General features: G+C 38.5%; 2 protein-coding genes across 2 annotated transcripts in view; one reads left to right on the forward strand and one right to left on the reverse strand.

Annotated features, from left to right (window-relative positions):
• The window catches only part of rtn4ip1 (reticulon 4 interacting protein 1), a 32,389-nt gene extending 27,008 nt beyond the window's left edge, over positions 1–5,381 (reverse strand). The window contains exons 1-3 of the mRNA XM_007257587.4: positions 4,769–5,381; positions 2,937–3,088; positions 142–210 (exon numbers count right to left, since the gene is read on the reverse strand). Coding sequence (XP_007257649.2) covers positions 142–210; positions 2,937–3,088; positions 4,769–5,045 — 498 coding nt within the window. The 5' untranslated portion in view covers positions 5,046–5,381. The remainder of the gene's footprint in view (positions 1–141; positions 211–2,936; positions 3,089–4,768) is intronic.
• A 97-nt stretch (positions 5,382–5,478) lies between these two features.
• On the forward strand, positions 5,479–27,382 carry qrsl1 (glutaminyl-tRNA amidotransferase subunit QRSL1). Its single transcript, XM_007257588.4, has 11 exons — positions 5,479–5,604; positions 8,010–8,169; positions 9,816–9,914; positions 10,002–10,098; positions 11,266–11,430; positions 13,276–13,451; positions 15,049–15,161; positions 16,079–16,271; positions 18,752–18,869; positions 20,445–20,650; positions 24,712–27,382. Exons 1-11 carry the CDS (start codon positions 5,581–5,583, stop codon positions 24,924–24,926), a joined length of 1,566 nt encoding a protein of 521 aa, XP_007257650.2. The 5' UTR covers positions 5,479–5,580; the 3' UTR covers positions 24,927–27,382.
• The last annotated feature ends 503 nt before the right edge of the window (positions 27,383–27,885 follow it).

A 27,885-nucleotide genomic window follows, 5' to 3' on the forward strand; every position in this document is an offset into this window, starting at 1 on the left:
ATTAGTGTTTTACTTTCCACATAAAAAGCTTTTTGTGCTTGCACAGTATTTTATATACACAAGTGCATTTGGACATACAATTGGACCGCTCGGTAGGTACATATACTGCTGGAGCATATTGTTAGGTTTAATTGACATTACCTCATTAGCACTGACCACCACAAACTCAGCCAGACTGCCCTGCTTCCAGGGAGGAACAGCAGCCCACACCTGACAAACAAAACAAACACAAACACACGAGTCCATCAGCTCTATAACAGCAAATATGCATAGTTAGGCTGCATCATAATACTAAATCATCAGAAGACTAAGACTGAGAAAACAGAGAATTACGTTATTGCTCAAATTTAATTTTAAATGCCCACAGTGCTGCATGCTTAGTGGACCTGATATAATGCGGTTTAATTAGTGTTTACAGTGCTGAAGCCATTTATAATCTGCAGTGAATGACTGTGTGAAGTCTGGAACCCACGGACATCATTAAAAGCTGTGTTGTTTCCAAGGAGATGTCCTGCCAGGCCTCTCCTGCAGCTGCCTTTAGTTGAGGCCTGTTTGTGCATCTTTCTTTATTCAGTTTTGTCATCAGTGTATCAGGGAATCAGGTGATTAGCTGAGCCATGTAAGAATATTCTAGTTCTTTGCCTTAAAGTGCAACACCCGTGAAATAAATAATAAGAATAAAGAGTAAATAATAATATTGATGAGAACACTGGCTGTGTTCTTTCCAATAGTGCTTTCACAACTGGCACTAGGCTAACCCTAAAAAAATGTCCACTGTGTCCTTACTCTCACCAAATGCCTATTTTCATGTCTTGCACCTGTGTCATTTAAATAGTGACAGTGCTTGTGAATACAGAGTTAGGTCCTGAAATATTTGGACAGTGACATAATCTTTATGATTTGGGTTCTGCATAGCAACACACTGGATTTGAAATAAAGAACTGAGGTGTGATTTGAAGCTGTAGATTTGATTTATGGGGTTTAAACAACAATATCATCTAAAATATTTAAGAACAGCAGACAATTTTCCCCAAAAACTTGTTATTTCAGGGGCTAAAAAGAAAAAGGGGCTAAAAAAAAAAAGAAGAAACAAACATACCTGAAAATAGCTTCCCTCAGAGCCATTAATATTTCTGAAACCTCTGTTTACCTCAGTCTGCCGTTAAATCAGTAACCTAACTTTTATTTTAAATTTGGGAACTGTAAAATGCAATGCAAAGAAATGAAAACAAATTTAAATTTTGTGTAAATATCCTTTTGGGAGACAAAATAATGTTTACGCTTTTAAAATACATGAAATTAAGACTTTTTATAACATTTAAGGATCTGCAGACACCCTGATCTGGATATCCACCATTCTGGTCCTCGTTTCTAGAAATCAGACGCTGAACCCTACTGTGCTAATGTGTCTGCTGAAAACGAGAGCTGTTGCTCTTATTCTGTCATTGTACATTCCTTAAAATCAGGTCACCCTCCACTGTGACACTGAGAATACACAGCCTGCTCAGACGAAAGACGCCTGGAGACGCCTTTGTGCAGTGCCTCACGCTGACCTGCTCCACATTCACCTGGCTGCAGGATTAGCTGAACAAAGAGGCGCTAGACCTTCACTAATACAGCACCCCCAACTCCAAACGTTGCCATGACTTCCTGTGTTCATCTGCAATGTGAATAAACAGCAGAGGCACAAACTGTTTTGCATTATTATTATTGGGATTTGTATTATTAGCCTTGAAATTTGAGCTAGCTTGTATAATAAGTCATAGGGCAAATACATTTTAATCATGTCTGTACAGTTGTCTCCATTTAACCTTTGTTGAGGTCTTTTATGCTGCCTGGTTTGTGTGTGTGTTTGGGCGCACATGTATATTACTTCTTTACCTATTCAGAGTTTGAGAGCTGGAAGATCTGATTACATTACAGATTACAACGAGCATCTGGCAACTGATTAAAATAATATTCATACCAAAAATAAGTGAAAGGACTAAAATATTTATATTGAACAATAACTTATTTTTTATTTAAGGAAGTAATAAAGGCCCACACAACACAACCCAACCCCGCCCACACTCCCAACTCCTTCCTCAGCCACCTGCAGTGCAGCAGGCAGGGTTGAGAGAGCCAGTAGGCAGCAGACCAATGACAGGTTTAAGTACTTTTCGCACTATAACGTGCCCTTAAAATCCTTTAATTTTCCCAGAAATAGTCAGTGCGCCTTACAATCCAGTGTGCCTTATGTATGAATTTTACCAGTCAGGATGTAAGGAGCAATAAAGGCAATATCATATGCGCTGGCTCTTTTGCAGTTGAAAGAAGATTATCATCTGCCTGTAGCCTGCTGCCAACTCTGGATGCCATTTCTAGAGCAGCATTAGCATTACACGCTAATCACATTAAGCGCTAGCTCTTTCATCGTTCAGAGGTGAGTATTATCGGCCTGTAGCCTGCTGCTAACCCCGGCTAGCACTGCTGAAGCAGCATTAGCATTAGCCGCTAACCGTGCACAGCGCTAACTATTACCCCGTTTAGAGGTGAGTATTATCGGCCTGTTAAAACAAGCGACATGAGAAAGAACTGCTAGCTGATATCGCTCTGGCTTACCGGAACACTCAGCGCTCTTCAGTGTTAGCTCTTCCGCTAACCTCGGCTATACTGTAAATAAACATGGTGACACCCCTGTTCCTTACAAGTGTTGCATAATGCGCGTAATAATCTAGTGCGCCTTATGTATGAAAATAGACCAGAAAATAGACGTTTATTGATAGTGTGACTAATAATCCGGTGTGCCTTCTAGTGCGCAAAATACAGTATTAACATATAATTTGACCAGTGGTGGGGGGAAAAAAACTTTTACTTTGTTTGGTCTAAAAAAACATAAAATAACATGCAACAAAATGCAAGGAGCATCGAAGCAGGACGCTAATGAAGTGCTTTACCTCGTCTCCTGGTTTGAAGTAGGACACGTCCAGCCCGCATTCCATGATCTCCCCTGACAAGTCACGACCCAAAATCAGGGGGAACTCGCTGCCAGCCTTTTTGATGCTCAGAGGATCACGCTTCATAGCCAAGGTTGCAGCCCCATAGCCACCTGTCAGAGGAAAGAGACAGGAAATGAATGGAAGGATGGAGGAAAGTGATGATGGTGGACAAAGAGTCTGAATCCAGATGAATGGAAACGTAGCCCATCCTGTCTGTTCAGCATTTTTACATCCCAACTTTGCCTAGGATCAACAACACACATCCCACCTCTCTCAGCCCAGCACTAAAACGTCCTGCAAACACTGTGGTGTAGCTGGACTTTAAGCACCAGTCCCTAGAATATGTTGATTAAGATTTACTGAACATTCAGTGTGGTAAAACATCACACTGTCTATTAATGTACCCAATGGGGATCCACAGAATATTTGGTAAATTAACATTTTAATAGGGGAAAAGACCAAATCATTTATGGCAACCCAATAACTGTTTTAATGTCCTAGATAGGGACTGACAAAAGGCCAGTTTAAATATTTGACTTATCAAAACAAACTGACAGATTAGTTATCTACCAAAATAATAACTAGTTGAAGCTCTAATATAGTACACAGTACCAGTACAAAAACGTTTGGACAACCCAATAATACAATGTGTATTGCAATGTAACTGTAACAATAACAAAACACATAATGACTATAATTTTATACTAAAATGTTAATGTTGCATGCACTAGGCTCTCTGTTTTAGCTGCATATATGCCCATTGAAAATAAACGCATTTTAGTACAATACAAATATATTGAAGAAGCTTAGTTGAGACATTTGTCTGGAGTTCTCGAGTCTCTGCACAGATCATCTTCGTACTAGACTATATATGTTTGCTATGTTCTTGCTGGAGTGTGACGGATCGAATATAAACCTGTAGGGTGCTGGAATGGCATATGTTTATACTTTTTTTTTTACATCCAATCACAATCAGATTCACTCTACCTGAATGGAGAGATTTATCTGCAATAGCATTTTATTTTTGAACTATGAGAAGCCTTAATGAAAGCAATCTGAAATAAAACAGAATAACACGGTAAGGAGTAAAAGATACAAGATAATTGTGTTAAGACACAAGGAGTAGTAGCGCAGCGATTCATCAGGTTCTGATACATCAGCTCACAGATGCCTTGTGCTGAGCAACATCACCCTTTAGAGTGATGTGGAAAAAAGAGCATCATCTACCCATCCAGAGAGAGCAAGGCCAATTGTGCTCCCTCAGGGCTCCAGTAGCCTATGGCAAGCTACATTAACAGGATTCGAACTGGCAATCTCCTGATTATAGTGGCAGCACCTTAGTCCGCTGAACCACTCGGAGCCCTCTTTTGCTGTTTTTAGCCAAAGAATAATTTACACTGTTCTTGTTTCCGATGATACAGGTTATCTACTAGAGACCAGTATCATTCATTTTACTTCAGTCCTGGACATATGGAGATATTTGGAGTGCATTATTCGTATTATGAAATTCTGGGTCTTTTCCTTCTGCTACAATCTGATTAAAAATTCTTGTATATTTTAATATAATCAGTTAGGGGAGTTACGTATCATATCATATGCAATGATACAATTTAATTTCCTTTTTTTTGCAGTAGTGCATTTTTAATTCAGTGTTCAGTCATATCGCCAAGAGAAATGTTATCGTGAAAATAGCATTAAAAAATTGCGATATTATTTTAGGGCCATATCGCCCACCCATAGATGACAACACTAGCTAGTAAAATCACAGCATGCAGAATTCTCCCACTTACCCCTCATGTTTATGTCAATGGGGTTGAGACCAGCTGCATGGACCTTGACAATGACCTCGTTGGGATAGTGTATGATGGGGAATGAGGCGTTTTGGGTGAATCTAAACACGCTGTTATCAGAGCCATATTTATCAATCACCCATGCGGGCATCACTGTGCTCCTCCTGGCTGAGGTGCTGAGTGTCCTTCCAGAGTCTGCAGCCCTCCAGCCGCTCCAGGACAGCTCACAGAGGCTCAGCCAGCGGCTGCACGCCACCCTCCTTACCGCAGTGTGCATTTTTAATAGTGGTATTAGTACGTTTATTCCAGGTTACCTGGAGGAAACTGGCATTTTATTGCTGCCACTACTTTAAGTAGTTGCTAACTTTAACTAAGCTAAGCTAACCTAGGTTATACCTATAGCTATAACCTAGCTGTTAGCTTCTGAGCTAAACCCTGACTGTTGCTGCTTATTCACTCAGCTAAACGCGCTTTTATTAAACTATTCCACTACTAAACATTACAAACTGTCGATTCAAACTCGTTTTTAATGTTTTAACCCTAAAACAATGAAGAATAAACGAAGCCAGCTAAGCTAAGCTAACCGGCAGCGACTTTCCCCACACGCCAAAGTCAACTCGACCGACCCGCCCAGCGTCTCCGTCGCTTCCGCAGCCAATCAGAAAGCGACTACGCGCTTCACCGACCAACCAGTGGTCAGAAACACTGCGCGTCACTCGGGTCAGCATGGAGCAAACATGTCAGCGCCCTGTAGAGAAGTGATAGTGTAAATTTGGGAGAATAAAAGAGAATAAAAGCCGTTTTCTGCAGTAATGCTGGGCACCACCATAAGAGAGGTAATTTAACTTGATAGACACGCCCTCAGGCATGTGTGTGTCTGCTGGTGTACACGGTTTATTGGCGGGTTAGACAGTTTAAAGCGTGGAATGGTTCAGTACACTGGTATTCATGTAACTTAATATCGTGTGTTGTCTTTAGCTTATTTTATGACTGCAGCATATTAGCTATGCTTAAATATTAGTGAATACGTTGTTTTTCTATTTAGAGATTACAGCATGAACTCTAATGTTACTCATTGTCCCTTGCAAAGTAATTAGTCAGTCTTTGAAAAAAAAAAAAAAAAAAAAAAAAAAAAAATATATATATATATATATATATATATATATATATATATATATATTTACAACAGAATTCTGTGACTAATCACGATTAATAACAGCTTTATTTCTTATGTTTGTATTATTTGTGCCAATTTTTATTCACAACAGTGTTCTGTGACTAAATTATGTACTCATGATTTCATTTTTTTAAATGCTGGTACTGTATTTGTTCTGTATTTTTTAGAAAGGGGACAGTAATATCTCAGGATAAAACACCCTTTAGCTTTTTAAACTAGACTATTGTAATACGTTGAGTTACTGAGTTCAACTGAGAGTTTTAATAGAGAAAATAATCGCTAGTGCAACTCCATAGTCTAGAGCTCCAAAGCTCCATAGAGAGCTTTAATGGGAATGGGTTTCCATGGGCGAGCAGCTTCATCCAGACCCACATATTAACCCCAATTTAGCTAAATGTTAATTTTATCTCTTTAAAAAAGGCAGTAATTATGTTCTCGATAAGCTATTACCGGTAAAAGTAGATGTTAAAATACTTATTCCATCGTTTTTTCATTAATTTTAAAATGTCTACTTGTTGTCTCTAGTACAAATTAATGGCATGTTTTTATGTATATCCCTGCTTTATTTCACTGAATTAGTGGTCTCTAAAAAAAGACAGGATTTTGGCTCTTGCTCATGAATATTCATACATGCAAACATATCACCTCTGATTGGCTAACAGCACTGCAGCAGAGAATGCCTACCTGTCTTGGCCTCACATTCAATTTTACAGCTCTAAAACTTAAAGGCAAACTGTTTTCAGAGATACAGCCTTACTGCTAGTGCTAGGTAAAGTTAACCCTTAAACTTAACGCCAGACTCTCGACATCACTCTTTAAAATTAAATAATTAAAAGAATTTTTAAAAAGTAAAATATATAATTATATATATTTTTTTTGTATAGTTTTTATGGTTTTACCACTGATTTGCTTTCTTTCAAATCTTGTTTTGTTTTATTGTACAGCACTTTGGTCGACACTTGATGTCTTTTAAATGTGCTTTATAAATAAATTGACTTGACTTGACTTGACTTGACTTGACTCTTTAAAATTAGGTAACAAAATGTGAAGCAGGCACGTAATACAAAGTACTATGGGTTTTTGGTCTGTAGTCTAATTACCTCATTTGCTGTTTTTCAGTACTTTTTTTTCTTTAGTGAGAGAAAACTAGTCTGTTTTGGGCTTAAACAAGTGCAATGAAGTTCGTTTCAAATCTGAGGTAGTATGGAAAGGCAAAAAGCTGTAAAATAGCCAGGTCTGTGTTAGATGGTGACCAGCATTATCCAGCATATATTGTGTTTCTGAGTGCTGGTGAGAAGTACATCCTCATGCCACATGTCATGGGACAGGAACTAGTATGTATTGAACATTTAATGTGATCTGTATCAGACTGACTGTCTGTTTGCACAGACAATTCTAGCCAGATGCAGCTGGTTTCAATTATTACCATTCACTGTGCTCACTGGGTCCACTGTGGATGGTGATGTCTTTAGTAATGTATTCCCAGTACACACATGACACTGTGTCTTCTTGAGGAATGTTAATTGCTTGCAAAACTTCTGAAATGTCCAATATGCATCCATTTGCTCCCGCTATCAGAGTCACTCCAACTACAGTAAATCATGTCACCTTGTCATCATGAGCACACAGGTCAATTTTTTTAACCTTACTCACAAGATAACACCTTATCACAACTTAGACAAGTATGATTGTTCCCAAGCCATTCTCCGTTTAACCAGTTTATGATCGATTTACTTACGGATGTCCCATGACTCATGGCATAATAGTAAATAAACAAGCAATTTGGTTTTTAAGCTTCGTCTAAACAATCATTGTTATTTTACAACAAAACCAGGTAAGCATTGCACAAATATATTATACAGTCAATATGAAAATTCTGGCTTTTCCCATTACATATATGTAGGTGTTGATATTTCCTTTTAGCATGACATTTACATGATGCATTGCCATATTACAAACAACCTTTTCATTAGAAATTAAGCCTGGATTTAGTTCTATTATATACTTGGTTTAGCTAGATAACAGTATTGAGGACGTGATTGTGATTGTGTTTGTGTTTGCCAGGTTTCGCTGGCCTTGAGAGAAGGGAGGTTGTCGGCCACAGAGCTGTGTAAAAAATGCCTGAAGCGCATCAAGAAGACACACTACCTCAACTCTTTCATCACAGTCACAGAGGAGCTGGCCATGAAACAGGCACAAGAGGCCGAGCACAGGCTGCTGCGAGGTGTGTGTATCTGTAGCCTATAGGAAATTACATTAACATTTATGCCATTTAGCTTGCAAATAGCAAATAGCTTGCAAAGCAACTTAGAGTTAAATCAACAATAAAACAACTACAGTCTTCACATCCGGTGATGACGCGAGTGGCTGCCTGTTCCAGTAGCTTCGTCTCCTTAGTGTGTTTTTTCAAGTTTTTTACGTTTATTTCTAGAATTTCCCCTCGGGGATCAATAAAGTATCTGTCCGTCCGTCCGTCCGTCCGTCTTCAATTTGAAGCTGTGAAGGAACCCCCTTATGGTGCTTTGAGGAACCTCTGGGAAACATTTTCTACTAAAAAATGAAAAATTGATATTGCAATATATCGTATAATTTTTGTTTGCAATACATCATCGATACATGCCATCAAATATCTATACTATTATTAAAACTCCATGTGGTGGCACTAATCAAACGAATAGTGTCAACCAACAATAAATCCATAATTTTTGATATATGCTTATGCTATTTAGGACTATTTGATAACACAGATATCATAAAGTATCTTAGAAAAAAATGTCTTTTGATAATAACGTGTAAAAACTAAAACAGTGAGCCACTGAAAAATATCCCGGGCTATAGAGCAGCCATTCCTAACCCTTATATTTAAAGCACCCTGCACAGGCCACAGCATCTCAATTGGGTTGAGGTCAGGACTCTCCAGAAGGCATATTTCCTTCTGTTGAAGCCATTCAGTTGTTGATTTACTTCTATGTTTTGGGTCGTTGTTCTGTTGCATCATCCATCCTCTGTTGAGCTTCAGTTGCCGGACAGATGGTCTTAAGTTTTCTGCAAAATGTCTTGGTTAACTTTTTTCCACACATACCATTGGAAGAGTAGCAACAGTGCTGAACTTTCTCCATTTGTAGACGTCTGTCTTACCGTGGACACATGAACATCAAGACTTTTAGAGATTCTTTTTTAACCTTTCCAACTTCATGCAAGTCAACAATTCCTAAACGTAGATCTTCTGAGAGCTCTTTTGTGTAAGGCATGATTCACATCAACAACAAGCTTCTTAAGAACAGCAAACTCAAAACTGGTGTGTGTATTTTTTTATAGGGCAGGGCAGCTTTAACCAACACATCTAATCTCATCTTATCACATCCTGGCTCCAATTAGCTCTTAGAAAAGTCATTAGCCTACTTTTTCCACCCTGCACTGTGAATGTTAACATGTTGTGTTCAATAAAACCATGCAAGCATATAATGTTTTGTGTTGTATTAGTTTAAGCAGACTGTGTTTGTCTGAACACATTTAATGACCATGCAGAAATCCAAGTAATCCCAAAGGGTTAACATACATACTTTTTTTGCAACTGTATATCTGTAATAGGGTGGGTCGACATCATAATAAACCCGGTGTGTTAAAAATGGGATGTCTCTCAAGTTCATATGCATGTGAAAGTGAGTGAAATGAGTTAATATTTTAAGCAATATAGTGTATGTTTTTACCTTTATCCTTTTTATTTATAAGTCATGCAGTTGGTGCCCTTTTTATTTTTTTTTCCTCGGTTATTAAACATTATAAACATGCATTCATGCAACAGTCACAGAGACAAATGTCTGCTGTCATATGATACGATCATACTTTGTGTCTGTCTGCGGTCAATAGGTAAGCCTCATGGCCCACTGGATGGTGTTCCCTTCTCTGTTAAAGACAATTTTTGCACGGAAAACATCGAGACCACCTGTGCCTCCCATATGCTTAAAGGTAAACAAATAAAGAGACAAAGATAACCCGTCACTGAACGTCAGCTTTACTCAGCTCTCACTGCTCATCTGACTTTGTTGTTTGCAGGTTATTGTCCTCCATTCAACGCCACAGTCGTGCAGAAGTTATTGGATCAGGGTGCTGTGCTCGTAGGGAAGACCAATTTAGATGAGTTTGCCATGGGGTAACATCACTGTTTATCATGTCTGTTTGTAGCTGTCTGTCTGTCTGTCTGTCTGTCTGTCTGCTTGTACAAACAGTTTATTAAGCCAGCAGAAGTGTAAATCACTGACCTCACCGTTTGATTATGTTTCTTTACTAATAGGATGCTTTCCCAACCAATTGAATTAGCACTGTAAGGCGCAATGGATTATAAGATACAATATCAAAAAAACATATATTTTCTGGTCTCTTTTCATACATAAGGCACACCGGAATTGTATGGTGCAATTTATGCAACACTATTAAGAAACAAGGGTGTTGCCATGTTTTCTGTCTAAGTCAGCAGTGGTGAGACCTTTTAAGCTTTAAGTTTTAAGTTAAGTAAATAAAACTGTAATTCTTAAAAACATTTCAGACAAGTAAAACAAGCACTGAAATTTAATCTACACAGATTTCTCTCCTCAAAACTGAAAAAAAAAACTTTATATGAGTGAGTAAAGCGCTTTTGTTTGTTTACAGTAAGATTTCCAGATTTCCACTAAAGCTGGAGCATTAGCATTAGCGGCTAACCGCTAGCTGTTAGCAGCTAATGTCGCCCAACAGCGCAACAGTGAGGAAGCCCTGAGTGTTCCAGTAAGCCAGGGCGATATTAGCTGGCAGTTCTTCCTACGTAGCTTGTTTTAATACTGAAAAACATGCAGACTACAGTACTATATGGTCACCTCTGAACAGCTAAGAAGTAAGACTGCTAGCGGCTAATGCTAATACTGCTGGAGAACTAAAGTGAAACCTGACTGGTACAATTCATACATTAGGCGCAACATATTATAAGGCGCACTGACGATTTATGAGAAAATTAAAGGATTATAATGAATAATTAATAACTATTTTAGCCCCTATTTTATTTTTTACTTATGAATTTTATGCTCATGTTGTACACTGGAGAGTTAATGCATACGTGTACTGTAATGATTGCAGCTTCTTGCTTCTTCAGTTTCCAAGATGGTTGTTTTTACAGAGATCAATACTGTGTTTTTGAGAATTGATACAGTATTGCAAACTGTAATGTCGTTTTTCTGCATTCAGATTTCAGATTTTGAATTTTTCTGCTGCCCCATTATTGGCTGATTAGATAAGTGGCTGAATTAAAAGGTAAGTGTCTAATAAAGTGTCTCTCTTGCTCTGTCAGGTCGGGCAGTACAGATAGTGTGTTCGGTCCAGCCCGGAACCCCTGGAGTTACACTAGCTCGTACCGTGAGCAGAGCCCGGAGCAGGATCCTGACTCTGATTGGGTGATCACCGGCGGGAGTTCTGGAGGAAGTGCGGCTGCTGTGGCATCTCTCAGCAGCTTCATGTGAGTAAAGAAGGGGTGTAAATAATTAATAACTTGTGTATTGTACACAAAATACACAAAAATAATTTGTGTATTGTACACAAAAACAAAGGCTGTAATATGTTACGATAAGGATATAGATTTTACAATGGGGATAGATTAACAGTATTTACAACAATAATAAACATTGTTAAATGGTTAAGCAATGTATCATCTAATTATTAATTGACACTAATTAAGACATTAAACATTACTAAATGGTAATGCTTAAGAATGTTGTTAATCCTTTAAATAAAAAATGAATTAAGACATTAGTTAAAAATATTTACTGTTAATAATGTACCCTTATTGTAAAGTGTTCCAAAATCCATATCATGATAATTGCAGTTTTCCGTTTTGACATCAGTCTGTTATGTAAAGTGAATTTTATGAATGTCTTGCGTTATTCATATATAATATAATATAATATAATATAATACAACATATTTGCAGTTGATATGCATGCACTAAATATTCTGCTCTTTAGTATTTTGGTAGATTTGTTTGCTACATCAGCGTTTCTCAACCTTTTTTCTATCACGACACCCTTTAAATATATGCGAGATGTCAAGGCACCCCAGTTTACGAGGGGGGGGGGGGGGTGGCGCAGTACTTCAGGTGAGAACGAGGGGTGTTGCTGGCGGAATATGAAATAAAATAGCGCGTCACAATTAGCGCGATTAGTGCTGCCTGTGAATTGGGACACACCCCGACACGAGCTGACTCTGGAAAGGAAATATGCACGTGAGGCGCAATATTTTGACGGCACCCCCGATGAAGCCAGACGGTTGAGAAACACTGTGCTACATTATATTATGGTTATGTTCCAGCATTTATTTTGTTACATTATTATTTTACACATATTATTTTACACAGTATTGGCTAAGTTTTTGCTGTTCACAAAATGTTTTAATATTTATTTTGTTGCAGTAATTTATCTTTGCAATAAAAAAAAAAAATGTTTTTTATATCAGCAAGATTATTATTATCACAGAAATACCCTGAAATATTGTAGTATTATCTTAAGGCCATATTGCCCAGAACTGGAGGGTAATAAAGGGTCTTCTGTTGTTACCACAGCACTAACAAAAACCTACATCAGCCTGATGGCTAGCATCATGCTAAGTCATGAAGAAAGAAGAGAAAGGGTGAGGCAAGTTGTGCACAAAGAGCTAATTAAGGTTTTCAGGTTCAGATTAGTGATTTTAACCGGCTAAATAAAAAAATCAAACAATTTGCTTAGATTAGTCACGAGAATTGGATTTTCCTTCTTAACACTGAAACTTTTAGTAATGCATATTTAAATGTAAAATAAAAATAATTAATTTAAGATCATCACTATATACTTTAATTTATATCTATATCTATCTATGATTTAATATATTTGTTTAATTGTAGCTTATTGATGGTTCTTTGTTAACTATGTTAAAGTACCAGTTTATTTAAAATTACAAAAATGAAGAAAAGTTTCTCCTTAAAGTTTTATCTTATTCTCTTTGTAGTTCAGTTAATAACTCACATCAGTTTATGCTACTGGTAGAAGCTTTGTGTACAGCCAGTTACTTGTGTGCGTTTGTGTGTGTGTGAGACAGAAAGAGAGAGACAGAGAGTGAGAGACAGAGAGAAGGATGGAGGGGTAACAGAGTGAGTTAGTTATGAGGTTTAATCCATATTTAAACATGATGCCATGTTAACATAGTGTTAAATAAGAACACTAAAACCACACCAGGCTCTGTAAAAAGAGGAAATTACAGGAAAAATTTGGGGTTAAACTTGATTGATCATGTGCAGAAGATGTTTTACCTGAGTGTGTTTTTGCTTGTACAGGGCATTGGGGTCCGACACAGGAGGCTCCACCCGTAACCCTGGCTCGCTGTGTGGGGTGGTGGCCCTGAAGCCCACCTATGGCCTGCTCTCCCGCCACGGCCTCATCCCTCTGGTCAACTCCATGGACGTCCCGGGTATTATCACCAGGAGTGTACAAGATGCAGCCACTGTGCTGGGTATGTAGGTTCACAGTTATATTCTAAAGTCTAGCGAACTAAGGTGCTGCCGCTATGATCAGGAGATTGCTCGAATCCCAGTCATGCAGCTTGCCATCAGCTGCTGGAGCCCTGAGAGAGGACAATTGACGTTGCTCTCTGGGTGGGTAGATGGTGCTCTTCCCCCTCATCACTCGTAAAGTGATGTTGATCAGCCCTAGGCGTATGTGAGTGGATCTATCAGAGCCAAGTTGCTGCGCTAAACTGAGTGAAAAAAAAGTGAAAAAAAACAACCTTCAGTTTGTTTACATACTAAGGGAACACTGCACAAAAATTGCAAATTTTCCATGTTGTTGGGTTCTGTAGATGACTTTCTAAGCTAGCCTCTGATACAGATACACAGAGTATCAGACAGGTCAGTACAGCTGTTTTTAACTAACTAACTGACCTGAGTACTGAGAAAAACTGTTTCTGAGAGAGTAAAGTCTTAGTTAGTTATCTAGATAACTAGATAACGTTAGCTAACATTCTAGCCGCTAACAGGCTTACTGATGAACCACCATCTGTGTGATCTTGTTTCAGCTAAATGTGGCTTTGCCTGTCACATGAACAGAGAACCATGCCATTATCAGACAACTGTGGTGGTCCTGTGTTTTTTTTACCCACCCATTTTTAGAGAGTGTCTCAAATTTATTGACTAGCCCAATACTGTGGCCATCTTAAATGTGCATGAATGAATGGCCTATATATATACTTTGGCCTATATTAGAGAGACACCAAGCAGAAATTTGAAACCTCAGCCACGTCCTATTAATAAAAATACCCTCCTCTTCGGATATATTTTTAAAATGGTTTAATACAGCAGTATACGTCATACCGCCCAATACTAGCTGTGAGCTTCTTAACCCTAGCTAAGTCCAGAGCCCTGTCATCAACTATCAGTGAGTAATCCAGCACAGAGACACCCTCACATCTGCTGAGGCTGATTGCATAATGGCTAACCTGATATTCTGGGATTCATAACTCAGGTTCTCTTCCGACCAATAGCATCTAACTAACCCTTGACCTGTCATCTAGTATCACGTTGATACTAGATACTTCCAATAATAGGAAGTATTGGAGAAGATTTTTTTCCACAATATATATTGCAATATTTAACAATGCAGGGGCCGTGACATCACAAGCTTCGCCCCACCCGCACGCTACCTCGTGTCAGAGATCCAGACCAAAGGAGGGCTGAGTCAGTGCTTTAGCGTCGGCCCACCCCTTAAAACCTGAGGAAAGCAAAAAAAACAGTACCGGGCCTATAATCGGCTATTTAAATGGTCTTTTAAAAGCTAAAAAAGAGCATTTTTCTGGGATTAAAAGCATGATTTCGGCTGTAATGGGAAATATCTGTGCAAAACTGTGACAGGCTGTAAGTGCTGCGTTTACATGCATGTGCCCAGCCACGTGGAGGCCATGCGGTTACCCCGTGCAGCCCTAATCCGTAATTCAGAAAACAGATAAAATCCGCTTGTTTCCAATAAAATTAAGTCGTTTCATTCTGTAGCAACCATCTGGTATGTGTACTAGTTGATGCACACTCTTAAGTGTACTAAGTCTTCTTTCTCTGCAGGTGTCCTCCAGGGTCGTGATGAAAAAGACTCAACTACAGTTCAGTTTCCCAACTTAGCCACCAGCCTTCCTGAGGATTTTGACATCAGAGATATTTGTGTCGGCATTCCAAAGGTAGTGTCACGTTTATTATTTGCTTTTACTATATGGAACTGTAGATAATGGAAAGTGTAAATTTGACAAAAACTTGTTGAATAACCACAGTTTGGTACTGGACCATGTTTGTAATTCTATCTTTCAGTTCAGTTTAGCTTTTTTGAAAATATAGTAATCACAAGATTACTGTAAATATTGGTGTTCTTGTCATTTTTTTGCCATTTTGCTATTATGTTGGCGGTAAATTTAATTTTCCCATACTTACAGATACCCTGTTGTAAGAGGCTTTTGTATTTCTATTTGAGTATTTGCTACCCCTATAAACACTCCCAAGCACAAAAAAATCCATTTATCTGTTTTCTGTGAATCAGTTGAAAGAGTCTGGTGTCAGGAATCATATGTTTCTATGAGCCCTTTGGATGCTCCCTTATTGTGATGTCACAATATGTAAATGTACATAGAACCACTCTGGAACCACCCCTCACCAGTCAACCCTCACCAGAACCCCACCCACTACTCTCTCAGCAGACTTTTTCTGAGGGAGGGATCTGTACCTGGTGTCCGTGGCAAGTCAGCAGATGAAATGTACTTTGGAATAAAGAGTTTTGTGCCTCTATTGCAGTTAAGCAAAGCTTACCTAGCTTGTTCGTGTTTTGCCCTTGAGCACAAGCTAACACTAAGGTGTTGTAAACACTCAGCACAAACATGGCATGGCCAGCAAGAGCATTAAAAGCATTATTTGCATAAAAGTGACAGAGCTCTCAAAGAAGAAGAATATTATACTATCATTTTTTATAGACCATAGACCTATTCTAACTTGTGTATAAAGAGGTGTAATATTTTCTTTTTAATGGTATAGAAATTAAAAAAAAGTTCTCGTTCTGATATGATGATGATTTTAATTGTCTGTACTCCTCCTGTGTGTTGTGCTGCAGGAATACCACGCCCCGGGTCTGTCAGCCGAGACTCTGACGCAGTGGGGGCGCGTGGCGTCCATGTTTGAGCGTGCCGGGGCAAAAGTCAGAGAGGTATCGCTTCCACATACCCAGCACTCCATCGTCTGCTACCACGTGCTCTGCTGCGCCGAGGTGGCGTCCAATATGGCTCGCTTCGATGGCCTTGAGTACGGTACGAATATTCAGTCGTAAAAAAATAGAAAAAGAGCACAATGCAAGAGTTGGGGCACCCCAAAAGATTTTACTCTGCACACGCTGTCCCAACAAGCAGCAGCAGTGGGTTCCTCTAAGCAGCTGCCCAACATTCTGACCATTAAAATAACTGATGCCCAAAATATAGTAGCTGGGTGTAAAAGCATGCATAGCTGCTACAAAACACGTGTTTACAAACTGATACTTGCTAAAGGGATGTTAAAGGTCTCATTCCATCATTTTTTCATTCATTTTTAAAAATGTCTACTTGTGGTCTCTAGACATTTTCCACCGGAGATCCTATTTAAACCTATGTAAACACACTGAGGTGGTTAGTCCGGGTCCAGAAAGTAAAAAAAAAAAACTCCCCGGGGTTTGGTTCCAACTTGCTCATGTACAGCATACATATACAACTCAGAGAGACCTACTGCACTTCACAACAAAGAACAAGAAAAAGTGAATTTTAGCGGAAGGAGACCTTTAAGTGTACACCATTCAGGATACCTAAATATCTGCTTCAGGCCCTTTTGCTTACTTTTATTATTATGTTAAAATTTTGGACACACCTTAAATTTAGTGGTTATAATAATAATATTGTTCTGCATTATAAATAAATACTAAAGTCAGCGAAACAATGAAGGAATGTGTTAAACAACCTGAATATGTTTTAGATTTTTATAGATTTTTCAAAGGTTCTTGTCCTTCACAAACAGTAGACATAAAAACCCAACCCAGGTGCTTTGGGATGAGCTGGAGCAGAGCATAGTGAAGGAAAAGCATTGAACAAGAGCTCGGCACCTCTAAAACTCATTTAATACAGCTGGAGAACCATTCCAGCCAAGAATGGGCAAAGTTTAGAGCGAAAGGTGCTACTTTGAAGAATCTAAAGTATAATTTAACATTTATTTCATATGTGTTTCTTCATAGTTTTTATGTCTTCATTATTAATCTACAATGTAGAAAATGATATAAAAAAAAATAAAGAAAAAATAACATTAACTGAGAAGTGGTGTGTCCAAACTTTTGACTGGTTTTGTATATGCTCCCAGGGGCTTTTTATGTGTAATTTTATGGCTTTACAAAGAGATTTTTTGTATTAAATTCAGCAAAATTAAGCAATTTTACATTAAAATGCTTTACACATGCTTGCTTCACCTAAGGGTGTATTCACACTAGGCCCGGTTTGGTTGAATCGTGCCGGAGCACGGTTCGGCCCCCTCCCCACTCCCCACTCCCCCGCAGGCCTGCACTCACACTGCGCTAAACGATCCGTGCCCGAGCACGCTTTCGTCATCAACAGGTGACTTTTGTTTTGAAGAACAGTATGCGCGTTCAAAACAATGGAGTTCAGGATTGTACTGTTGTTTTTGTTTCTCTGGAGTCGTTTTGGGCGTGCAAATACGCAACTGAACCAGAGATTCATTGATTGTGCAACACAGCGATTTACTGCTAATCGTGCTGCACGTGTAAGAAGGTTTTTGCACAAGCAGCAGACGTCCAGGGAGAAATTTGCAGCTTTACTCGCGGACTACAATTCACGTTCATCAGTAAGGTAAAAGACGTACTTGCTATATACATAAATAGTGACCAAAGGAGTGAAACATAAAACTCAAGTAATAATAAAATGTGTTTGTTGTTTAGGACTTGTAGATAGTAGTCCTAATGTATTATGGGTAACACTAACCATTATGGTGCTCTTTAGAACCCTTTTCAAAAATATTATATGCAGAATTGTGTATAAAACGTCCTCCGTTTACAGTAGCGTCGCATCACTGACGTCATCTTGATCCGTGCCCGGGCACGGTTTGCGCTCACACTGCATCTGTACCGTGCCCGGGTCCAAGTGAACCAAGTGAACTCTACCGTGCCACCTCTCCAAGCGGGGCCGGGCACGGTTCAGCGTACCGTGCCCGGGCACGGTTCAGAGCGATCACACTAGCCAAACGAACCGTGCTTTGCACGGTTCGGATTGCCTAGTGTGAGTACACCCTAAATTGCAAGCAATATAAACAGCTTACATGGTTAATATTTCCCCTTTACCTTTCTTATGTTACATTTCTTTCAAAAAGTGCTACACTTTTTTTTTTATTAGTTTTTTTAATAAAATGTAAAATAAAATGAATTAAACTCAAGATATGAGTAGAAAATTTGTTTAGTTTCAAATTTACAAATGAAGCAATGTTTATTAGCCTTTGGCCAAACATACTGTATGTAATGTAAATGTGTAAGGAGTGGGGGGGGGGGGGGGTGTACAGTGTGTGTTTTTATCGAAAATGTGTTTTGATTTATGTTTTTCACTAAAAATGAGCCAATGCCAATGAGTTTGAGTTAGAAAAAAATATTTTTTTAGTATCATTTGATGAAAAATGAAAACGCCACACGAGGGTTAAGGCTAAAGGAAGTTTCCTTGTGAAATGATGGCATTTTGTGGACTGTCCTCATTTGCATGCTGTTCCTCAGGTCACCGGAGTGCAGTGGAGAGTTCGACTGAAGCGCTGTACGCCACCACACGCCATGAGGGCTTCAACCACGTGGTCCGCACACGAATCCTCTCAGGAAACTACTTCCTGTTAAAACAGTGAGAGACTTTCTCCCTTTCATCACCAGCCACAACAGTGAAACAGCCATCCTGTAGAAAACATGCGCTGTGACTGAGTGTCCTTATCTCAAAATAGAATTGAAACGGTTTTTTTTTTGGCATTAAATTTACATTTACATTACATTTAAGGCCTTACAATTAGGCCTTCACCTTTAACCCATCTGTGCATTGCCGCAAACTCTTGTATCAAACTCTATCAAACAATCTTGCCAGGTACGCTAACCACTGAAATACAACTGCCCCCAATGTCACACTGTGGTCACAATTATCACTAAAGCCTCTCAGGAAGTATGCTGAAGCCTTAAAATGATCAACACCATATGCTCCCCAAGTAGCAATTGTGTAAAAAAAAAGATTTTTTTTCAACGGGTGGAGTTTATGTGAAGACTGTGATGTAACACTTTGTGGGTTAAGAATTTGGCCTGTTTTCCAGCTCGGTTTTTGGTTCTGCTGGATGTTCTTTTGAAGATAAAACAACAGTGTTTGGGGTTCATTGTTTATCGCTGTAATGTGCTGAACTCTCGTTATTGAACTATACCAAAATAAACAAAGGTAAACATTTTAGAGCCCTTTTAAATGAGAACTCAGGTGTGAAATGGACTTTGGGTCTATTGAAACGTGATAAAAACTTCCATTCTCCCACAGCTTTCTGAGATCCAGTATTTTGTGCATTTTGCCCAAACCAGCTTTTGAAATGAGCGAGACAGGGCATGTTTTGCCCCTGCAGATAAATTGCTTTTTCTACCGTTATTTAGGCTCAAAGTAGCTCCACACTTTATTGGTAGAATCTGGAGAGCCCTGACATTTAAACAAGGTATTTAGAACTCAAAAACTGCATGAGAAGTTTATTAAAAGCCACTGTTTACATGCAATAGTGTAGGTAAATCACCAGGCGCCGGCATATTAAATTTAAGTCACAATAAATCAACCGTTGAGCATAAACGAATAGGAAGGATAGTTGAGCAGATTGCAATATTAATTCTTTGAAAATGCATGAATTCTAGTTGTTTCTGACAATATCTGATTACTGTTTATATTAGAATGGAAATAGCCAACAACAAATTCATACTCAACGATTGATTTATTGCAACTTAAATTAAAGATGGCCGTGCACTGAGATAAACCATAAACTATGGGATGTAAACAGTGGCGCTAAATAAACTTCTTGTACAGTTTTAAAGTTCTAAATGCCTCATTTTAAATGTCAGGGCTCTCCGGATTTTACCAATAAAGTGTGGAGCTACTTTGAGCCTTTTGATAACGGTGGATAAAGAAATTAATCTGCAGGCGCAAGACATGCCCCATCTCACTGATTCTAAAGGCTGTTTGTGCAAATTGCAGAAGATATTGGATCTCAGAAAGCTGTGGGAGAACGGAGGAGGGATATTTAACAAAGGGAAGTACTTTTTAATCACATTTTAATACACCAAAAGTCCATTTCACACCAGAGTTCTCCTTTAACACTGAAGACTGATCTGAACTGAAGAGATGTTTCTGTACGTTATCTGATTAAACCTCTTAAATCTTGTGGTAATTTTTGTTTCCCATGTGCAGAAACTACGACCGTTACTTTGTAAAGGCCCAGCAGATCAGGCGTCTGATTGCAGAAGATTTTCGCCGCGTTTTCCAGTCAGGCGTTGATGTGCTTCTCACGCCCACGACGCTGAGCGACGCAGCGCGCTATTCCGACTTCATCCAGGAAGACAATCGCACACGCAGCGCCCAGGAAGACATCTTCACTCAGCCAGTCAACATGGCAGGTACGCGCCACCCACACAGAAGCGAGATCCCGACTTACAGTACTGTGCAGAATTTAGAGACCGCCCACATTTATTTCACTTCCTGCCAGAGGTGGAAAAATTTAAATACATGTTCTCTGTGCTTCAGAAGATGTTTCCATTCGCTATCTACTGTTTTTTTGGCTAAGCAAAGGCTGTGACAAACTGACCAGATTTAGCACCAAATACAGCGTCCATCTGATGTCTGGTGCTTGGTGTTACTGCTAAATATATTGCAAAATGTGTCCATCTTGAGCATGATTTAGACAATTCTGGGCGTAATTTGGCCCAAATGAGGACTGAAAACGGGCTAATTTTAAGGTCCAATCCCATTTCACCCCTTGCCCTTACCACTTACCCTTACCCCTTCTTTTCCAGTCTAACCCTTCCCCTTGAAACAGAGTTATAAGGGGAAAGGGTGAAATCCTCTCCATAAGAATTGGGACAACACTTCAAGAACCCGATACGTCATCAGGAGCGCTAAAGTTCAGTAACCTAGCTGCTGCTGCTGGTTAACTAGTGAACTTTACGGCTTTATTTTATGTCTTCAGAAAGAAGTGAGATGTGCAGAAATTAATTATTATTGTGCTTTTCGTAATCCCTCTGTAAAGGGGAGCTGAAATTAGCTTTAAGTTTTTTTTTATTTTTCCATTCTGCCTTAAATGCTGCAGCCCCTGCCCTCTGTTGCACCATTTAAGGTGGAACAAGAAAGTTAGCTTGAAAGATACTAGGGATCTTTCTTAAGCTTGTTATGACAAAATTGACCATAAAACATTGAAATTACACATTAAACTATGGTAATATAGTTCAAATCGTCACTTTTAACAAAGAAAATACTTATATTTGTGAGTTTCTTTCCAGTGATTCTCATACCCTTCTGTTTGAAGTCTGCATCTGAAAAATCTTAGTGTAAAGGGCTAACAAGACCTGTTCCTCCCCCTACCCCTCCAGCCCAACAAGAATCGGTACACCCCTAAGGGGTAGGGCCTAGGGGTAAAATGGGATTGGGCATAAATGTGTTAAGAATTAATGTACAAAAAGAAAATCTGGTCTACCTTAATTTAGCCCAAAAGTTTACATTAAAAATTGGATTGTGTTTGGTGCTTCTGATTTGGCAATAATTTGGTCCAGGATGGACGTTTCCAGACAACACTCAACAACACTCAGAATGAAAGTCTCTTCCTCTTCCTGCCAGTAGAATGAGTCATGCTGAGAAGATCAGTGACTTTAAACATTGCACCCTAATTCCTTTATTTTTCTCCTCTTAAGAGCGTTTAATAATAGATATTTGAATGTAAATGAAAGAATGAATTATCATTAGAAAAATGAAATGAATATTATGGTATTGATATACTTTATATATAGATATATTGTAATATCTTGGGATAGCTTAAGTGCTTGCTGATTTAAAACAGGAGCAAAAGCTGTGTTCAGGCTTGTTGCTTCATCATTATCAACTTATCGTATGATAAATGAACATGATGTAGATAATTATTGCCACCCTTGATATTTACTTTTTTTTTCTTTTCCTGTTTATGATTTGTTTTACAGGGAACCATAGATCTATTGCAGACTGTGTTCTCATCCTTACTGATAAGGATATGTTAGTAATGTACAACAACTCAAACATAAAATACCTATTTTATTTCCCTTTAAAAGTCTCATTCCATCATTTTTTTATTCATTTTAAAATGTCCAGTTGTGGTCTCTAGTATGAATGAATGCCATGTGAGCTGATTTTTGAGTGGAGGAGGGATGTTGACTTTTAACTAGTATTAACAGAACTGTTCTAAAAATACACCTACATATCTCAATTATACTTTGCTGGTGGTGTTCCGTAGACAAATTCTAACCATTTGTTTTTTGGCTCTGAATGACTGGACAAAGCATATCACACTGATGTGTTATTTGCACAAATAGCACAAGAACAAACTGCCATATTGTTCCTAGCGCTGTTAGTTAGCTCCTGTCTGACCTGACGGAGTCGCTGCCCAGCTTCGGCTCTGCCTATGGGCGGTCACGAGCCAAGGTGGGGGAGGCCATATATAATAATTCACAGGTTGATGTAGACACATTTTCTTTTACTAGCTACTGCAGACAATGGAGGTTGAGGATAAGCTTCATGTGCAGCATCATATAAAAACTCAGAACGAGTTGAATGAGCACAGAGCTAACAGCAGGAAGGAAACGGTGTAATGAGTAACTGTAATCAATAACCTGGGGTGAGCAGGAGGGATGTGAGGAATGTGATCTCAGTGATTAGCCTGCATTGTTCTGCCCTGACCTTTCTGACCTCTCTGCTGATAATCACACACTTTAATCCTCCACTCTGACCACTGGCCCAACAAACAGCATTGTTCTGAAGCTGCCAATTACCTTTAAATAACTCATCAGGAAGAGAGATAAGGACTGTGAGAATTCATCACCCGAAAGAGAAACAGTTATCCTGCTGTTTCACATGACAGTAGTTAATATTGGTATTAGGCTGGCTGTGTTTATAGAGTCCAGACTGGTGCTGCCCACTCAACTACACAGTTAAATATTTATTATATAAAATTGCTTATGCTTAGTCATATTCAACTCTTGTAAATTCATATTCGCTTAGGCTGGAAAATATAAATCGTATTAATCTTTAAATATCTGAGCAATTCTCAGTACAAAATAGTAATTTATTTATTTTAATTTTTCAGTACAAACCAACTGAAAAAGACAATCTTGATCATAGTTTTTTGTTTGTACCTGTTCCAATATAGAAACAACCAGCAACAACCATTTAGATCAAACTACACTGCCTGCCTGGCCCCCCAAAAAAGTCGCTACCTGTACTAAATGATGTGGGGTTGATGCTGCAGTTGGTCTGCAGGTCTAGATTCAGCAACAGTATGTGCTGAAAGAGTGTGGTCAGCTGACTACCTGAATATACTGAATATAGACCAGGTTATTCCATCAATGGATGATTTTTTTTCTCCCCTGATGACACGACGGGCATATTCCAAGATAATAATGTCAGGATTCATGGGGCTGGAATTGTGAAAGAGTGATTCAGGGAGCATGAGCTCATCATTTTCACACATGGATTGAGAGAGAGTTCACCACAGAGTCCAGATCTTAACCTCATTGAGAATCTTTGGGATGTGCTGGATGGAGAAGAGAGGCTTTGTGCAGCGGTCAGACTCTACCATCATCAATGAAAAATTAATGCAACACTGGATTGAAATAAAGCTTGTGACATTTGAAACAATGCCACAGCAAAGGCGTGCTGCAATCTAAGCTAAAGGTTAAAGCTAAAAATTAGTGTGTGAACTTTTAAAAAAAGAATTTGGTGATTTTTTTTTTGGCCAGGCACTGGTTTTGTTCTTTTACATTTATTTTGAAGGAAGTCTAAACCAGGGGTTCTCAACTGGTCTCAGCCCGGGACCCACATTTTCTCATGGTCTTTTAAGTCACGAATACAAACAACAGATTCATAAAACAGATTCATAAAAAAAATAATTTAAACATACATATGCATGCAAAGTGAATTTAAGAGCGTTGTTTTAAAAAAAAGAGAAGCAAGTTTTATACAACTACATGTATAAAAGTTACTACAATAAAATTAAATATCAAAACTGCACAAAATACAAAATTAGGTATTTCACATCTCTACATTCAGAGTACATTTGTAAGAAACTCTCTCTGTCTCTTTTTACCCAGTATAAAAGACAAGTACAAAATCAGATTAATTATTTGTAATTTTTTTTTTTTTTTTTTTACAACGAGAGAGAGAAGAGAGACTCCGAGCGCCTAACCCTGCATTCACAGTGGAAAACAACAGGCAACCATTCATTTTCTAAGGCAGCACAGATACGGTGTGCGGACAGTTTGAACATCTGCGTTTCTGCACACGCTCTCTGTTTGTGTGCGCCAGCCTATGTACCCTTTATTCTGTGTGCGTTTATGCAAATCAATCCGTGATCCCAGTACCATAACGGTTCGTAAAGAATATGTGTATCGTGACACCCCTACAATATGGATTTTTCAAATCTTCTCTGTTTTTCCACCAGGTCTTCCTGCTGTTTCTGTACCAACAGCCCTCTCAAGTAGAGGCCTTCCCCTCGGGCTGCAGCTGATTGGACAGTCCTTCCAGGACATGAAGATGCTGACGGTGGCCTATTGGATGGAGCAGCAGCTCGGCTTCCCCATCATCCGTTTCCATGATGCGGCGGAGCGGAACACGGATGAACGGGACCAGGGGGAAGAATGCAAATTGAGGTCTTGAGTGATAACAGAGAGAGAGAGCTGTATTGCTTTAATACAGATGCAAACTGAGCTCATATGTTTTTAGAGCTAATTTGCATTTGGTTTTTCACATCCTGTACAGTGTATGTCTGATATTCAGTCTGTTTGACATCATGGCTGATTTCTGAAGATTAGAGTGCATACTGCTGCACACTCCCAACAATGGGAGTCAATGCCAATGAAATGCTAAAAGGCCCAATGACACGGATTGCACACAGATTGCAATGGTTTGCAAATCTCATTGACCTGTATTTTTTATTAACATTGGAAACAAAAACACATATCTGATGTTTAAAGTGATTTATTACAATTGGGTGGCATCCAAAAAAATGTGTATATTTAAAAATAAAAGCAGTTTGCATATAAATGACTGTGTTTAAAAAGAGCATTTTAAAGAGGCAAAGTCTTTAAACAATCTGTGAAACACATAGTGGAACATTTGCAGAAAAATGACTTTGGATTTCCCACCATCTACAACCCATAATATCATTGAATGCTGGTGATCTTCGGATCAGTTCTAAATGAGTACTTTGTTGCAGGGCTGTGTTTACTTTTGTGTATATAAAATTGAATAAATATTTGATCCCAAAAAAAGAAGTGGTAAAATGTATCACTTTAAAATCTATTTTCTATTTTGAATAAAACATGGGTCTATAAGGTGTACATATCATTGCATATATAAGTGAACAAATAAAAAAAAAAAAATGTCTTTTAAACCATATGTAAAATGTTATTTATGTACATGGCACAGAAAGAGTCTCTCAAATTACTATATCCCAACATTTACAATACATAAAATCATAATAAAAAGGTAGGTCAGGTGTGGAGAATTGTAAAGCAGAGTTTGGTTATAAAAACACACTAGGTCAGGCCATCCTAGCAAGTTTAGCCCACAATCAGACTACAAAATGAGTAAAAAAAGTCTTTAACAACCATAAAATCTTATCTAAGGCATATAGGTAGATTTTATATGACACAGCTTATGCTAACATACAGCATCTACCATCAGAAAGAGACCAAACAAGCCTCATTTTTATTGAGAGTGTTTAAGGAGCAAATATATGTAATATATAAGCAAATCTCACTGAGCACATACAGCTCAGAAAAAAAAAAAACTTTTTATAGGTATATGTTTGAGTATAATGAACAGTGTAGTTTTATTCTATAAACTACAGACAACATTTCTCCCAAATTACAAATAAAAATATTGTAATTTGGAGCATTTATTTCTAGAAAATAATTGAAAAAGACGTTTCAGACCTCAAATAATGTGACAAAAACAAGTTCATATTCATTTACAAACAACAGTACTAATGTTTTAAGAGTTTAGAAATCAATAGTTGTTGGAATAACCCTGATTTTAATTCACAGCTTTCATGCGTGTTGGCAAGCTCTCCACCAGTCTTACACACTGCTTTTGGTTAATTTATGACACTCCTGGAGGAAAAATTCAAGCTGTTCAGCTTTGTCTGATGGCTTGTGGCATCCATCTTCCTCTTGATTATATTCCAGATGCTTTCAGAGAGGGGTACAGAGGTCAAAGTATAGAAGAAATGTGTAGTTTTATAATTTAAAACTGTAGTTCTGTATCTGGTTCTCTGCACACTTTATTATTATCATCCTTTCACCCTGTTTTTTTAATGCGCAGGATGCCAAAAGAGACCACCACAAAGCAGCAAATATTTGGGTGGTGGGTGGGGGTGGATCGGATACAGCAGTGCTGCTAGAGTTTTTAAACACCTTAGTGTACCAACAGCGTCCTGTAGGCAGCATCCTGTAGGCAACTTGAGTTTGACCTCTGGAGCACACTTTCACCAGAAACACAGAACAGAAAACCATCACTTCCTGTCCAGCATTGCTGATAACATTATCTGTTAGCATTACAGGACCGTAATTGAGTCAGATCCGCTCAGCTGTTGGCAATCAAGTGCAAGCAATGACGGCTTGTTTTGCTGCTGAAACTGGGTTGAGTCTGGAGATCAGAATAAGGTCGGTTTGCTGTAAAAATGGATATAAAAAAACAGTGCTGGGAATGACCCACCGCCAAAATAGTACCTGCTCTGTGGTGGTTGAGAAAGCAGTTATCGTCACAGCCTGATGTCACTGGGCCAGTTCCCCGGTCAGCTGTTCCTCACACAGTAAACAGGTGTTTTCCGTGGAAAAAGATTAGATGATGGTGCTAGAAAAACATCATCGTATTGTCCATACATCAAGACATTTTAAATTACTACAGCTATTACACATGCTCACAAACGTACAACCTCCCTTAACCCCACACGTCTGCTTGCGCGAAGTAACACTTTACTTTGGATTGGGGATGCACTAAATATTTGGCAACCAAAATTATAGTTCTAAAAGAAAGTGAACACTGAATAATTTATACCAAACAATACCAAACAATGCCTATTATAAGTATTATTTATTGTATGTGTGTGGTGTTGGTTTGTCTGTTGGGGTATTAAAAATGTTCAAATTAAATATTTTTAAATTGTGGTTTTGTGAGTATTATTTTGTAAGCAAAACAAAATATAGTTAACTTGTTCATTGGTGAAAGTGTTCAGTGCACTGCATTTGTCTTTTTTTTTATTCAGTTATGCCAAAAATGTTAACATTTTTGGTGCATCTCTACCATGGACTTCTGTAGTAGATAAAGTATCAACTCAAGCTTTTTACTTAAGTAAAAGTCTAAAAGTACTGATTTCAAAACTACTTAAAGTATAAAAGTAAAAGTAATGTAAGGAGAAAAAAATGCCATTGAGAACAAAAGCTTAGGCCACGTCACAGGATCCTATAGTGTACAGTATATGAGAGTGAGGTAGAGTGAGGTAGAGTGAGGCAGAATGAGGTAGAGTGAGGTAGAGTGAGGCAGAATGAGGTAGAGTGAGTTAGAGTGAGAGAGTGAGGTACAGTCATGTAGAATGTGAGAGTGAAGTAGAGTG

The sequence above is a fragment of the Astyanax mexicanus genome, chromosome 14, assembly GCF_023375975.1.
Source record: "Astyanax mexicanus isolate ESR-SI-001 chromosome 14, AstMex3_surface, whole genome shotgun sequence".
Classification (NCBI taxonomy): Eukaryota; Metazoa; Chordata; class Actinopteri; order Characiformes; family Acestrorhamphidae; genus Astyanax; species Astyanax mexicanus.

Coding starts and splice junctions, on each gene's coding strand:
- qrsl1 (XM_007257588.4), top strand. CDS start 5,581: ATGCTGGGCACCACCATAAGAGAG. Junction 8,170..9,815: donor CGAGCACAGGCTGCTGCGAG/GTGTGTGTATCT, acceptor TGCGGTCAATAG/GTAAGCCTCATGGCCCACTG. Junction 16,272..18,751: donor CTTCGATGGCCTTGAGTACG/GTACGAATATTC, acceptor GCTGTTCCTCAG/GTCACCGGAGTGCAGTGGAG.